Consider the following 14,292-nt stretch of genomic DNA (forward strand, 5'->3'; position numbering starts at 1 on the left):
ATCATACTAAACATAGGAAAGGTGAAAAAGACATCAGTCATGGATTATTCTTTTAATTACATAATTAATCCTCTGATGCCAAAGCAAAGATATGTTTATAAATGTTTTCTAAAGATATATATAAAACACTATCCAGTTATTACAGAGAAGACCTTTAGATAATAATTTACAAGGAAAACTTTTCATTTATATTTAAAAATTACAATATGTGTAAGTGCTTCTGCAAACTGTTGTTTAAAGACTGCATGCATAAATTTTCACAGTCTTACATAAGCTACCTAATAATGGAAAAAATACAATTATTTAAACCTTAACATAATTTGTAGAAAAAGAGCAAATCAAGTTGAATATGCTTCCTGAGGAAAAAGAGAAGACACGACTTTATGTGAAGCTCAGCCTGATCAGATGGGAATGATATTTTCAAGTATTTGTATTTCAGCAGAGAAAGACTTCTGTGTGTTTGTATATAAAATGCAAAAATTGATAGCTTTTATTATACCCTCTATTTTTGCAAAGCAGACTTTTTTGGTTATTGTTTTTTCCTGTTGAGAAAGTCTTTTGATATGATCACAATGCTTGTGGGTTTGATTTGTTGGGATGCCATTTTATATTTCCAAAAAGGTCTACTAGGGAGTAATGAACACTGAAATTCGTCCCTGTATTTTAATTAATTTAGTGATGTTATTTTTGGTTACTGAATACAGTTGAAAAATAACTTCAAATGCTGAAGTAGGAACTTTAGTTTTCTAGATGTCCATTTACTCTCACCCACATTAGAATACATTGCTTTCTCAGTGTATAAGACATAATTCACTTGAAATAAAAATACTGTATTAACTTATAGTACAGTGGTTTATTCATAAAGCTGGTAATAAAATTTTGAATAATAGCTACTGGAAATGGAAATGTTAGACAACAACACAGCTTTACAGGGTATCGAAAACCAATTGATTCATAAACAGTGAGAAGGAAAAGAGGTGCCTCCAGGTGCCACCTTCAGTTCCATATTATCAACTTTTAATTTTATTGCATTCCAGTAGTGCTAGAATAGATATCTACAAGTAGGCGTCTTCAAGACATTTAGTAAATTTGTATGTGATGTTTATATGCTAAATATAGGGCATGCAAGTAGCCCTTCAGCTGACAAAGTCAGATTTTCAAGGCCAGGTTGGATTGAACTTTGAGCAACCTGGGCTAGTGGGACCCTGCCCATGCAGGGTGGTTGGATCTGGGTGATCTTTAAGGTCCTTTCCAACCCAAACCATTCTGTGATTCTAAGATCTCTTACATTGCTACCAGTCTGGGGGAGATACTTGTCATTTTTGGAATGGTCTTGTTTCTGGAAGTATGCTGTAAATAAATATAACCAGGGGAAAATATATGTTTAACATACATGATTTTACATGTTAGCTAGATTGGGGGTTGGGAGGAGGGGGATGTTTATGTTTGAACAGGATTTTTTTAATTTCTGAATCTTGGGGGTTAGCACATCTTGGAGAAATACAAATAATAAACTGAATATTATAGAGAAAAATGCAAGACGTTTGTGCAGTATTTTTATGCAGTGAATCTGACAGATGTATCCATGGGCAGGTTTTCATTCTATTTCACAGCGAGGCATAACATAAGCACGGTTCATTTATGTTGCAAATACACCAGGATTTCTGAGAATCAGTATTGTTAAAATCATTAAAATAATGTTTTCAGTTTCTCTTGATGTTAGCTACTGAGAATGCAGATTGATAAAGGGCTTAGTTATAGTCTGAAATGTAAACGTATTTCTGTTTATGAGATGTAAACATATCTATCTGGTGAAAGTATTTAACAGTCTGTATGTATGCATTTGTGAGTATGTATTTATTCCACTAAAGGCTACCTTAGAAGAGTAGTTTTTATTTCCTCTCCCCTTCATTTGACTCTTTCAGATCTTGTGGTTCTAGCTGTAATTCTCACCAGAGCTTTCCTGAATAGAAGAGCTGAAAGCTGTCACGTATACTCTGCCCTAAACATGATCATCTGTGTTTATTTAGTTATCTGGAGACACAATGTAGTAAGAGGAGACAGATCTAACTTTGAATGGTAGTAATGTGGTAGGATAATGAACTTCAAACAGAAACAGTAAGCTCTACAGCACCTCAAAGGCAACCGTGCTTGTTTGAAGTGCAATTTTAACTTAGAACACTAGACCTGGATAAGTAAACCTGATTTAGTTTTCAAAGTAGCACTTACACTTCAAATAAACCCAACAGCTTCTGAAGTGTGTATGTGAAGATTAGGCAGAAAACCTTTCTGTGACACACACTTCTAGTAAATATTTTAAACATAACTTAAATAAAATAATCAAGTATCTGTGTTTCCCGATTTCTGCATTTTCCTTTTAATGAAGAAATACGGAGACGTTGGGTAGAGTAGTTAAGTTATGTAACTAAATTAATAAAACTTTCTTCTAGTTCATATGTTGTGTAATGTTTTTATCATATGCATACATGAGTAGTTCTGGCAACATGTGCAACAAAACTCAGGATTGTGCATACACATATCACTGGAACAAATACAACATCACTTTTTAGAATTCATGGACTAGGTCCCAATTTTGAAGTACTCTCCTGCTGGTAGTCATGCTATTTCCAGCATTGCACAGGCACTGCCCATGCCTGAAGGACTAAATAACAAGATGTGGACAGAGAGGCAGGAATTGCCTGGGCTCTCAGCAGAATCATCTTCTGAGCCACCTGTCCAGTGGGCAGCTCAAAAAATTATAGCTTATGAGGCTGTAAGTTGAGGTGATTTTCTTATTTATTCTATGCAGTCACTGGAGTCCTGCAGGCTTGTTGATATGTAGTATTACTTCTTTTGTATTGAACTACTTCTCATACCCAAGAGTAAATTATGTATAGAAGAGGTAATTACAATTTTTCTTTTCCTTTCATGAACACAGCACATTATAGAACATCAGTGGAAACATCCTTTCATCAAATTTCTTATTTACTGTCCTGATTTTCTTACATTAACAAGAGTCTTTCTATTATGTTAGCTGACTCAAAATAAATAAAATCCTTTAGGATAACAAATCTTTTTATTATTATTGTTAGTAATGTATAGGCTTTATCAACTGCTTTCTTTAGAGAAAAAAAAAGCTTTAAAATACTTTAGTAGTGGGTGACAGTGAATGGATTAAATTGTCATTGTCTGAATATTGACAGAATTCTGTTTTATTGTTCCTTTATCTTTAATATGTGGGGTACAGAGGCTAGTCAGATCCTTGCTGGCTGTGAGATTTCTGATACAGAAGATGCCATTCCTTAATTTGATGTTCTTGGCATCTGTAAGTAAATGGTATGTTTTCCTTCAGGACAACATCTATGTCTGTAATTAACAATTCATCATATGTCTTGATGAAGAACATCTGCAACTAATTATCTTGGGTTTTTTTCTGAACTTTTAAAATTCCATTGTAATAGTATAGACCAAAAGAAAGATTACTGTTAATAATCTCAGTATAAATCAAGGTTCAAGCAATGTTACATCTATTGCACATAAAAAGCCAAAAATTCTATTTGATTGCTGAAAAAAAGCAAATTTAGTATTCCTTCTTGAGGTGCATATTTGTACTTTGTGAGTAGATGACTGCTTATACAACCTGAAAGAGATCAAATAAACATAAGAAGAAGTAATTTGCTTTGAGTGTAATGATCAATAAAACATTTCTATAAAACTAACCACACATCTTACATTTCCTATCAAACAGAAAGCATGTTAGTGAAATCCATTGCTTAAATTAACTGCAACAGAGACACCAAAAAAGTTGTATGTGTAAATGCATTTCATTGTAGTAGCCTATATATATTTAGTCATCTAAATTAAAGGAACCACCAATAGAAACTAAAGTATAATTTACAGCAGTGAAACTGTATATAAGGGTTCATTGTCACTGACTTAAACATGGAAATATCCTCTAAATGACTTATAAACCATCTTCATACTTTGAGAAAAGTCCATTAACCTTCAAAGATGTCTGAATTGTGACTGAAATTACGTCACTACACAATTCCTGTATAGCCACCTTTGTTGCTTAACTATTCTTATAAAGGGTTTTCTAATACCAGCCTGAACTGCTGTAGCTGCAATTTAACCTGGTTGCTTATGCTTGGATCTTAGTGTTCACAGAGTATAATCACTCTTTTCTTGTTGTACCAAACTACCTTTTGCTTCTTGGAGCAACCTTGTCCTCAGTCAAACTTAATTTTTTTTCTAGAGAAAAAAAGTCTGTCCTTTTAAAACCATGTTACAAACACCTTCTCTCCTACTTCTCTCAACCAAGCTTTAGTTAGGCTGGGACTGGTCAGATCAGAAGCAAACATCTATAAGGTAGGAGAGGTAGTTTTTGTAATTGCTTTCATAGAAGCTCTATATAGGAAAATAAGGAATTCCAAGGTGCTATTATTTTAAACATAAAAGAGATACATCTACAGCATGTTGGGTCAGTCACATCCTAAAAGTACCTTTATTCCCCTTTGCTGCTCTTGGGTGACCAGCTTGGATGTAGATTTACGTACAGCATTTATTTCAGATTAGGTGATATAAACAGAACCAAGAAAATCTAATAATTACACACTCAAGCGTCAGTGAGCACCTATTCTGACCAAGAAAAAAGATCAAATACAGTTCAAGTGAAGAGATCAGTTGATAGATAAAGTCTATTAGTGCACTTGATTCTGTTTTCAGGTTGACAAATCTTTTTCTGATAAAAATAAGAAAAACCTCAACTTTTTAACTTAGTGATTTATCCTTAGAACAGAGTATGTATAATATTTTGAAGTTTGGGGGAGTTTATTAACATTATTAAATTCAGCATTTCTCTGTAATTCTTTTCTATAATTTTGTACACACTAAGCAAATTCATGATAAAATGAGAAATAGTGGAAAACAGCCAAAATATCATATGCTTATCACTTCATTTTACAATGTGATAAAAAAATATTGAATTTCAAAGTATATTTAAAATAGTAAATGTTTTAATAAAAGTTATTTAGTATGCTGTTTCTGAAAGGGAAAAAATATTATTTTACTGTGGAGGGAAGGATGTGTTCTGAACCAAAACAGCAGACTTGTTGACCTGTTGTTAATAACTGAATGAGTGATTATGGATAAAATTTACCCAGAGAAAAAGCTGAGGAAGAAGGGGGAGAGACAAGTGTCAGAACAGTATGTGTTCTCCAAAATGAGGGAGAGAGGAAGGTCATGCTGTATTTTATCAAGTTTGCCTGGAAGAAAATAACAAGATGCTGTGCAGAGAAAGAAATCGAAGTTAGAGAAGTAAAGAGTTTGAAAAGTGAGTCAGGCATGCTAAAAAGCAGCCAGACTTGTTAGCTGGACTTGACACCAAAATAAACTGCACGTTCCTTACCAACATTATAAGACAAGGAAGGCCTATTCTGTTCACTGATAAGTATGTGTGGCTTCTTACAGGGCCCCTTCATATAGCTTCTCTGTCAGGATTTATTTTAGATTATTTCTCAGAGCCATGTTCTGACCTCAATCTGCCTTATAATGAGAGTTGTATCTATGCATGTATGTGCTGAAGCCATTGTGCAGTCTGTTAAGCACTTCAATAATTTTCATATTGTCCAGGGTGTCAAACCTTGTATTTATTATAATTTTGAAAAGAAAATAAATTTAAAAAAAATATAAAAAAGAAAGTAGAGCAACAAGCATAAAATAAACCTCTGTACAGGCAATGGGAAGTTGCAGTCTAGCGATTCAATACAGCAGTTTATTCACTTATGCTATTGCCCTGTGACCATTTCACATATTTAATATTTAAATATCTGGAAGAATATACTTCTGATGAATTGGAATAAAATAAATCCCATTTTCCATCTTTTTTTTTCAATTACTCATAGTCAGCCACTTTAAACCATATTTTACTCTCTCTCTTTATTGATGAATGATAAATTTATAACTGTGGAGTAATATTTTGTCATCAGTACAATATTTAATCAATGAATTTAGATGATGATGTTTATATAAAAGTCAGGTTACATATGCTGCAAAGTTAAACCAAAATATGTATATCTAAATTCATTCAATAAATTTTATCTAGTATAATACTTCATTATTTATTATTCTTTGGGTTTCTGTTTGGTCGTTTTAAAGGTACTAAAAAAGAATTCTATCTGCATTAACTTGGGACCACAGTCATAATGGTAAATAATTTGTCCATAATGTTAGGCCATCCTCAGAGATGCTACACTAGTTTGAGATTACTTCTTCTACTCAGAAAGGGATGACTGAATAAGTAAATATTTGCATTACTTAGTTAAAAGTCTGCTGTAGTCTCAAACCAGTATTTAAAGAAGAAAACCCTTCTTGGAAAGCCACACAGCAGTTCTCCATTTGTCCCATTTTCTGTTCAGTGAAGGTACTGGGATTCTTAATTTTTGTAGGTGTTAACATTGGCTCTGAGCATCTGAAAAACTTTTTTTTCTTTCTTCCAAGGAACATTGACTGTGCACTTATGTGTTGGTAAATGTTTGCATATTTTAGGATTTCTGTCTGTGCTCAGAATACTGGAAAAAAGTAATTACAAATATAGAGTGTGGGATAACAAGTCCACTGCCTCTTATATAATAGAAATCTCATCCTCTTCATTTTCCTCATAAATAAGGAACTCTCACATTGTCACATTTTATCACATTTTCCACATTTTAGATGTCTTGCAGGCTGATAAATTATCCAAACCAGCATTGGTAATACCTTGATAGTTTGAAGCATGATTTGTGGCTAAGAGCCCCTAAGATCACACCTGAAGAAAAGCACCTTATTCACTGTCTGTGAAAGCACCATGTGAGTCAAACAAAGTAACGCTCAGTTCAGATTAGAGATTCAGTATTTCAACATGATGTGGCTCACCCACCTCATATTATTGATTCTGTAATTTACTACTAGTGGGCAAGATTCTTAAAGGGGTAAAAAAAAAAGCCCACTGCATTTTTACAGGGAAAAGGGAGACAGAACTAATTTTTCTTACACTTATTTGTGGAGGAGCATGGAAAACTCTTCAGGCATACAGCATCATAGTGCAAACTGATGTGATAATATTTTTAAGATACTAATTCAGAGACTGCTCTATAATTTTGAAAGTATGACTTTTGTATGTATGAAGAGACCAAAATTTTATTCCTGAGATCCAAATAGATTTACTGTTTTTACCTGACTGCTGTTGCAATGAAAGCTTTCAGAGTATATGTTTTCAAACCTAAAATTGTGCACAAATGAATTCTCACTTTGAGCAGAGATGTAACAAGAAACATTTCAGAAGGCTGACGCTAAACCTACATGGTTAAAACTTGCATTCAACCTAATCTAGAATCATGGACTACTACTATGGCTCTGGTGTGGTATGAATTACATTCTGAATCTTGTAGTATTTTGTCTTGCTAATAGGAGTCAACAAGGTTGAAATCTGGGTGCTGGTAATAGCAAAATTGCTAAAATAAACCCTCGGTCATTTAAAAAGTGTAATTTCCAATTACAGGTTTCCCAGGGAAGTTGTAGATGCCTGTTCCCTGGAAGTGTTCAAGGCCAGGTTGGATGGGACTTAGAGCAACCTGGCCTAGTGGGAGGTGTCCCTGCCCATGCAGGGAGTTGGACCTGAATGATCTTTAAGGTTCCATCCAACTCAAACCATTCTATGATTCTATGATAATAATAATAATAATAATAATAATAATAATAATAATAATAATAATAATAATAATAATAATAATAATAATAAAGAATGTATAATTTATTTATTTTTACAAAATTTTATTGAATGAAAACATATTCAATGAGAGGTTAAAATTCCGAGGGAACTGTAGTAGATAGTAATTTCCTGTGTTAATGTCCCCATGCATATATTAGTTCACTCATTCATTCCTGAAATGAACTGTGTTTCAAAGATGGAAAATCCAGAGATTTTAAGCTGAATTCCTCCAGCATCTCTGCAACTGAGTTTCTTTTCCTTTTCCTTTTCCTTTTCCTTTTCCTTTTCCTTTTCCTTTTCCTTTTCCTTTTCCTTTTCCTTTTCCTTTTCCTTTTCCTTTCCTTTTCCTTTTCTTTTTATGTGGTCTTTTCCTTTTTCTTGTGGGGATGCCGAGAGGCTGTATTTTCATTTCAACTCACCCTTTACTGGACAGTATAGACGTGCTGAACTGCTGAGTGTTGCAGCTAGAAGGTTTCATGATTTCTGTGGCATACCCTTGGCCTGGAGACTAGCTATACATGTTTTATGCATATTAGGTCATAAAAAAATAAACATCAGAAGCTTTTCATGGGAATAATAAGCAAAGGAAGTAGCATTTGTTAAGCCAGCCCCTAGAGGCAAATTTAATGGTGAGGGAGGTGTGTTATGCCTCCCCTGCACAGTCCTGCTGCCAACACATCTGGCAGCACTGTCAGCCTGCCTGTCCCCGTGGCCTCCCACTCTCCTGGGCACCCTCCAGCCTCTGCTGCTCTGACTCAACTGCTTCACCAGGGGAAGTCCTTGACTTTTTTTTTTTTATTATTATTATTATTTAGAAGGCTAGCAGTTCTTTCAGTGGCTACAAATTTCTCTTGATTTTGTTTTCAAGGGTTCTGCCCTCTCTTCAAAAATAAACACAGTAAAAACAAAGAGCTGTCATTTTGAGTCAGCTATTTTTCAGTCAGACTGAATGTTATAGCCCAGATATTAAAAAGGAAAATAGAAATACCAGGTGAGCTCTGAGATTGTTTATTTAGATGGAAAAAAAAACCAACCAAAAAGCAAAAAACAAAAAAAACAGCTCTTTCTTGGGTTGTTTATTAAATGATAATTTTGTTAATATCCTGATGACATAGTACAGTATGAAGCCAGTGCAATCAACTGAATAATTTTTCATATAGTTACAGTTCTTAATTGGCTTTATAGACACAAAACTTCTACATGATCTTTACGAGTGCAGTTGTGCCTGTCGAATCATGTTAGTTTAGTGACAGATATTACCTTCAGGGCTCCTAAAGTATGACTGCCCATGCGAGATTTCTGCTGCAAATGATAATTCCTGTTGACAGCATTCCCTTAATCCCCATATATATCAGAGGGAATTTCAGGAGCAGTGGTTGTTCTCATCACATGTTATCTATTACATAACTGGGTATACAAAAATATGTTTTGTTTTGCTTCTGACCTGTGGGAGAAACTTGTTGCCTGGAGCACTAAGTTGTCATATCTCAGGGATACATGGGACAAAAAGGATGTATTTAAAAAGAGTTTTACTTGCAGTTTTGGAAGCATGAATTGAAAACAAATTGTTGTGAGGTTTTATCCTAGTTATTAATTCATCAAAGCAGATGTGACAGAAATAGTAATTTGTAAAGTTCTAGGGCAAACTCAGTTTTACTTTGAGACTTTCCTTGTAAAAGGCTTATGACTCAAACACCAAGAAAATCCCTGGTTTTGCCATAATTTGATTCAAAGAAGTCAAAGCTCTTGACAACTGAGAAGTCAAAATTATTGATGACTGAGCAGTCTGCTACTTCAGATGAAGAGAGAAGGCTGGCCACTTTAGCTCTAGAGGTACGAAGAGGTGACTACTTGTTGTAAATGCTAGAACTGAGGTTATGTCAAAAGCACAGAGGAATTTCAGAGAGCAGCAGCAACTGAATGATTAACAGGCTTGAAGGGGCTACGTCAGTGATTCAAGTAAAAAGGGATGAAATAGTGGACACAGGTAGCCAGCTAAAGTGGATATTAATAGTTATTATTAATATAAGCTGAAGATATTTCAAAGTTGAGAGGCCACTGTGTTAGGTATGACACTTCCTTGGAACAGAATTTTGAGTTATGCTGGTTTTTTTAAGCAAGGGAAAAAAGCTGATGACCAAAGAAATTCCCGTATGAATAAGTTCCATGCCGCTCAGTAGACTAGTAGGAACTCTGTTCCTTAATTATTGGAGTTAATATTGACCAAAGCACTAGGGACTGTACTACTGGTAGCAGGCTTGTTTTGGCACAGCAAAGAAAGTACAATTCAATACATTTGTAGCTTTTTTCTATTTCCAAGCAAAGCAACAAAAGCATCAGACTGCTTTGCCTGACTATAGTTAGAAGCTGGAACTGTAATTCACCAGATGACACTTGTTATCCTTTTCACGGTCACCCATCCGGATGCACAAGCATACACCATCTATTTTAATCCCAACTGAAACAATACAAAGAAATAAGAAAAAGTAAATAATGACATACTAAAAAGATCACAAAATTTATTCTGTGATGTTCTGAAAGTATTACAGATACATATCCATGTGTATAAACTTTATATAAATAATTAAGAAGAGTTCCACACTGTAGTGCTAAAAACTTTATCTGAGAGGAATATAAAGACAAAAATGTATGTGTGTGATTTGATCTGACTCAACATCTTTGGAATTCTATTAAATAGTTTATTTTAATTTGGTATGTAATGTTTGTTATAGCCTTAAAGACATGAGTTTTTAAAATAAAATTCCTGACAGATTAACAGTGCTGGACTGACAGTTTCTGCATTCTGGAGTAAGACCAGCAGTGGTAAAATTTAAATCTCATTTTCAATGCTAGATTAAGGGCTTTAACTTCAAAGTATGCTGCATAGTCTTACAAGTTCTTGAACACTAGGGTGTAAAATTAAAATACTGATTAGGAGGTGAGACACAAAACCCCACTTTGTTCTAGTAAACAACAGCTGATCTCTAAAACAAAATTCACTGAGGATATCAGAACAACACCTTCCTTACTACCATGGAAATGGGATGGAGGTTTACTGTGGATCAAGTTCCAGCTGCCAAAAAATGGAAATAAATAGAATTTAACTTGAAATATATTTGAATACTTTAAAATATATTATTAATAGTACCATATACCATTAACTATTTAGAAACTTGCTTAAAACAGAATGATCTTAGGAATACTTACCAAACTGTTGAACAGCATTTTAGTTTGGATAAAAGCTGCTTTCAGCAACCTAAGGGGAAGCAGCTAACCAATCCTTATTGAGATCATTGCTAGCTTTTGTCTTAAATAAGTAGGTTTAGTCTCAGTTTCATCCAACTGGCTGGTAAGATAAGCCACCTGGACATGTTTTTTTCTTAAACTGCTTTCTTTTGGGAGGGAGGGGGAGAATTAGGAATTACTTCAGTTTAACTCTGGCTGCTTGTGGGAGCCCTGACAAAATGACTGTTTTGGTCTAACTAAAGTTAACTTAATATTTAAAAATATGTATATATGTTTGTTAAGCAGAGATGTTGTTCATCGAGACTTTTTTTTTTCTGACACATTATCACCACTTTTAAGGACTTTCCATCCCTTGCCACACTGCTTTCTTGAGATGTGTAGCATCTTTTTGCTGTCATGGATAAAATTAACCACTATGTTTTAATATACATGGTGCCTGTCAAAAATAAACACATAAGGAGTGAAACCTTTTCATTACTGAAATTAATAAAAAAGTCTGTGACTGTCCATTGTATAGACAGAAATACATGTATATTGTTGAAAAGTAACAGCAATGGCAAAATCAAGAGGTTTTCATATAAATTTTGAGAACTAAAAAAGTTGTTTTTCAGAAAAACTATTAGTTGCATTTGTAAAACTTAACATTGTGAACAATGTTAAATCTAGCCTTGTTTTATGCTGCTTTTTCATGGGAAATTCACTCCAAAGTAAAACAAATATTGCTCTGACTCATCACAGCCTTTCACTGGAATGCCAAAATACATTTTAATAGTTACATTCAAAAATCAAGTAAAAATTAGGAGAATTTCTTTTTTTCACAATACCTATATTACTTCTGTAATAACCTTAACTTTTTCCTCCCATGCCATGTTGCAACAGCTGCCTTATTGAGAGGCAAGAACACTTGCTAAGTGGATATGTTGAGTTGAACCTCATGAAGTGTGAAATGCAGTGTCTCAGTTGCTATGAAGTAGGCCAGTTTTGTTCTGGTGTGTTCTGATTGCTTATGTATGGGAATGGTGCTATCATCTTGAACCTTATTTTTTTTCTAAACTTAAATCAGTGTTCTTCATCGGCACTTTTTATTAGATAGACCCAGATTTTAAGAGGGTTTGGTAGAAGCTGATGCTTAAATATGCTATTTTAGGTTTTGTTGATTATTTTTAAGGATTATTAAAACCTTTAAACTTTAGAATGCATATGGATTTGATTAGTCCAGTGGTTACATCTTGAGTAACTTAATATATAATTTTATTCCACAGGAATTTGCTGCACTGACAAAAGAATTAAATGCATGCAGGGAGCAGCTGCTTGAAAAAGAGGAGGAGATTTCAGAACTGAAAGCTGAAAGAAACAACACAAGAGTAAGTATACAGCAAACCATTTCTGGATATCATGTATATGTAAAGCAGGAGGAATATATTTCTATGTAAATTTATAACGTCATTTGTATAGACAAGAAGACAAAATTCCAGCCTTTCAATAAGTACATTAGATTTTAAGTAACAGGACATATCTACCATGCTACAGTCTCAGAGGAAATTACTGTAATGGTTAGCAAGACATATTGCAAATGTAGCACATTTTTATATAAGATGGTAAGTACAATCATCTTAAATGTGTTCTAAAGCAAGGGACTCATGCAGCCCTTCAAACCCCAGGGCCTGCATGAGTAGCCTGCACATATTCTTGCTTCTTATCAAGGCAAAAGGCAATGTTACAACAGACCCAGCTTCCCCTTCTGCTTTGGATTTGGTCTGAATAAGGATGAGATGAAGGCTGCTGCAGAAATCGTAGTTAGTCCAGGTGCAGCCATGTGAGCCTTGCAGTCAATGTCATTTGCCATAGAGCTGAGTGAGGACAAGATTTCACCCTTAAATCTACTATGTTCTACTTCAGTCAGAAGATGTTTTTCTGTCTGGAAATGAAAATATAATATAGCACCTTCTGAAAATTCTCAAATGGTGTAGAGAATGGTTTTCAGAATAAAATAATTGGCACATGTAACTGTCTGCACAAAACCACAGCTGATCAAGAAATAGAAGGTGGAGCAGAGGAAGCTTCATGGGATATTTCATTCCTCTGTAATCTGGGTAGCTCTTCCTGTTTTCCTCCTTTCACTAAACTAATAGCACTTCAGCTGCTCAGATAACATCTTTCCTTGGTCAGCGAATTTGCGTTCTGAAGGTAATCGATTTGCATGACAAAAGAACTGAGGGTCTTTCTCCCTTCTTTCTTCTGTTCAGCTGTAGTACCAGGGTACTGTAAACTTCATAAATCCAAGGAAAGACAGATGATACAAATGCCTACATCTGCCTCCATTCTAGCTTGGATGTGTGAGAGATGATCACATTTAGCACAAGTCTTAGAGATGATGGGTTTAGGAAATGTGATGAGAGACATAGATGAGACCTATGTTTTCTCCCATGACTTCCATACATTATGGTGAAGCATGGAAGAATTTCAGTACATTCTTTAGGTTTTTCAAAACCATCTCAACTACAAGTCTGAAGACTTCTTACAGCTGCTGAAATTATCAGTAAGAACTACATGTATCAGTTATTTTAGTATTTAAGGTAAAAATACAAAAGTCAATGAAGAAAATAAGTTACATAAAATTTTAATTTTTTGTTTGTTAATTTCCAGTGCAGACTTTTAAATGCAGAGATGTAGTTAAAATATGCCCTCAATTGTACCTGTTCAATAATCTACATATACCCATTACAGCACAGAACACATATCCACTTTCCTATCTTTACAGAAAAAATACCATATAAACCACATTTGTAATGTCACTTTCTCATTTGGCCAAAGTTCTTCATAAATAGGCACTAAAAACTGCCTAGCACAAGATTTTATGCATTTCACTGTAAAGCCAGTTGAACACCGGTTTTGGAATACTAGAACTACAGTGTACCAGTACTTATTGTGGGTCTGATATAAGCAGTGCAGGCTAGCAAAAATCCCAAGCCAGCCTAGTAGTCAGGGACTCACTTTCCAAAAAACTGTGAGAGAACATGAAGATGTGTCAACTGCAAGTCACCATCTCAGTCAGACTGAGCTCTGTCACAGGCACTTTGTTGCAAACTAAGGAAATCAAAGATCATCCGTTCTTATGCTTATTGTGTTATATAAAAGAAAAATCAGTAAGAGATTTTCCAGGAGAACTAATACCAACTAACGAGAGTTATAGAATGCTATAATCCTTGCAAGAAGTCCTTGCAGTTAAAATTAGCAAAATCTGTGTTTTTCAGAATGTGGGTGAAGCTAGATATTGGAGATAAAAATATTTAGATTAT

General features: G+C 34.5%; 1 protein-coding gene across 1 annotated transcript in view; it reads left to right on the forward strand.

Moving 5' to 3' along the window:
• PPFIA2 (PTPRF interacting protein alpha 2) overlaps positions 1-14,292 on the forward strand; it is a 305,971-nt gene that overhangs the window by 177,620 nt on the left and 114,059 nt on the right. The window contains exon 4 of the mRNA XM_051609070.1: positions 12,256-12,357. Coding sequence (XP_051465030.1) covers positions 12,256-12,357 — 102 coding nt within the window. The remainder of the gene's footprint in view (positions 1-12,255; positions 12,358-14,292) is intronic.

Source organism: Apus apus, chromosome 1, assembly GCF_020740795.1.
Source record: "Apus apus isolate bApuApu2 chromosome 1, bApuApu2.pri.cur, whole genome shotgun sequence".
Lineage (NCBI taxonomy): Eukaryota > Metazoa > Chordata > Aves > Apodiformes > Apodidae > Apus > Apus apus.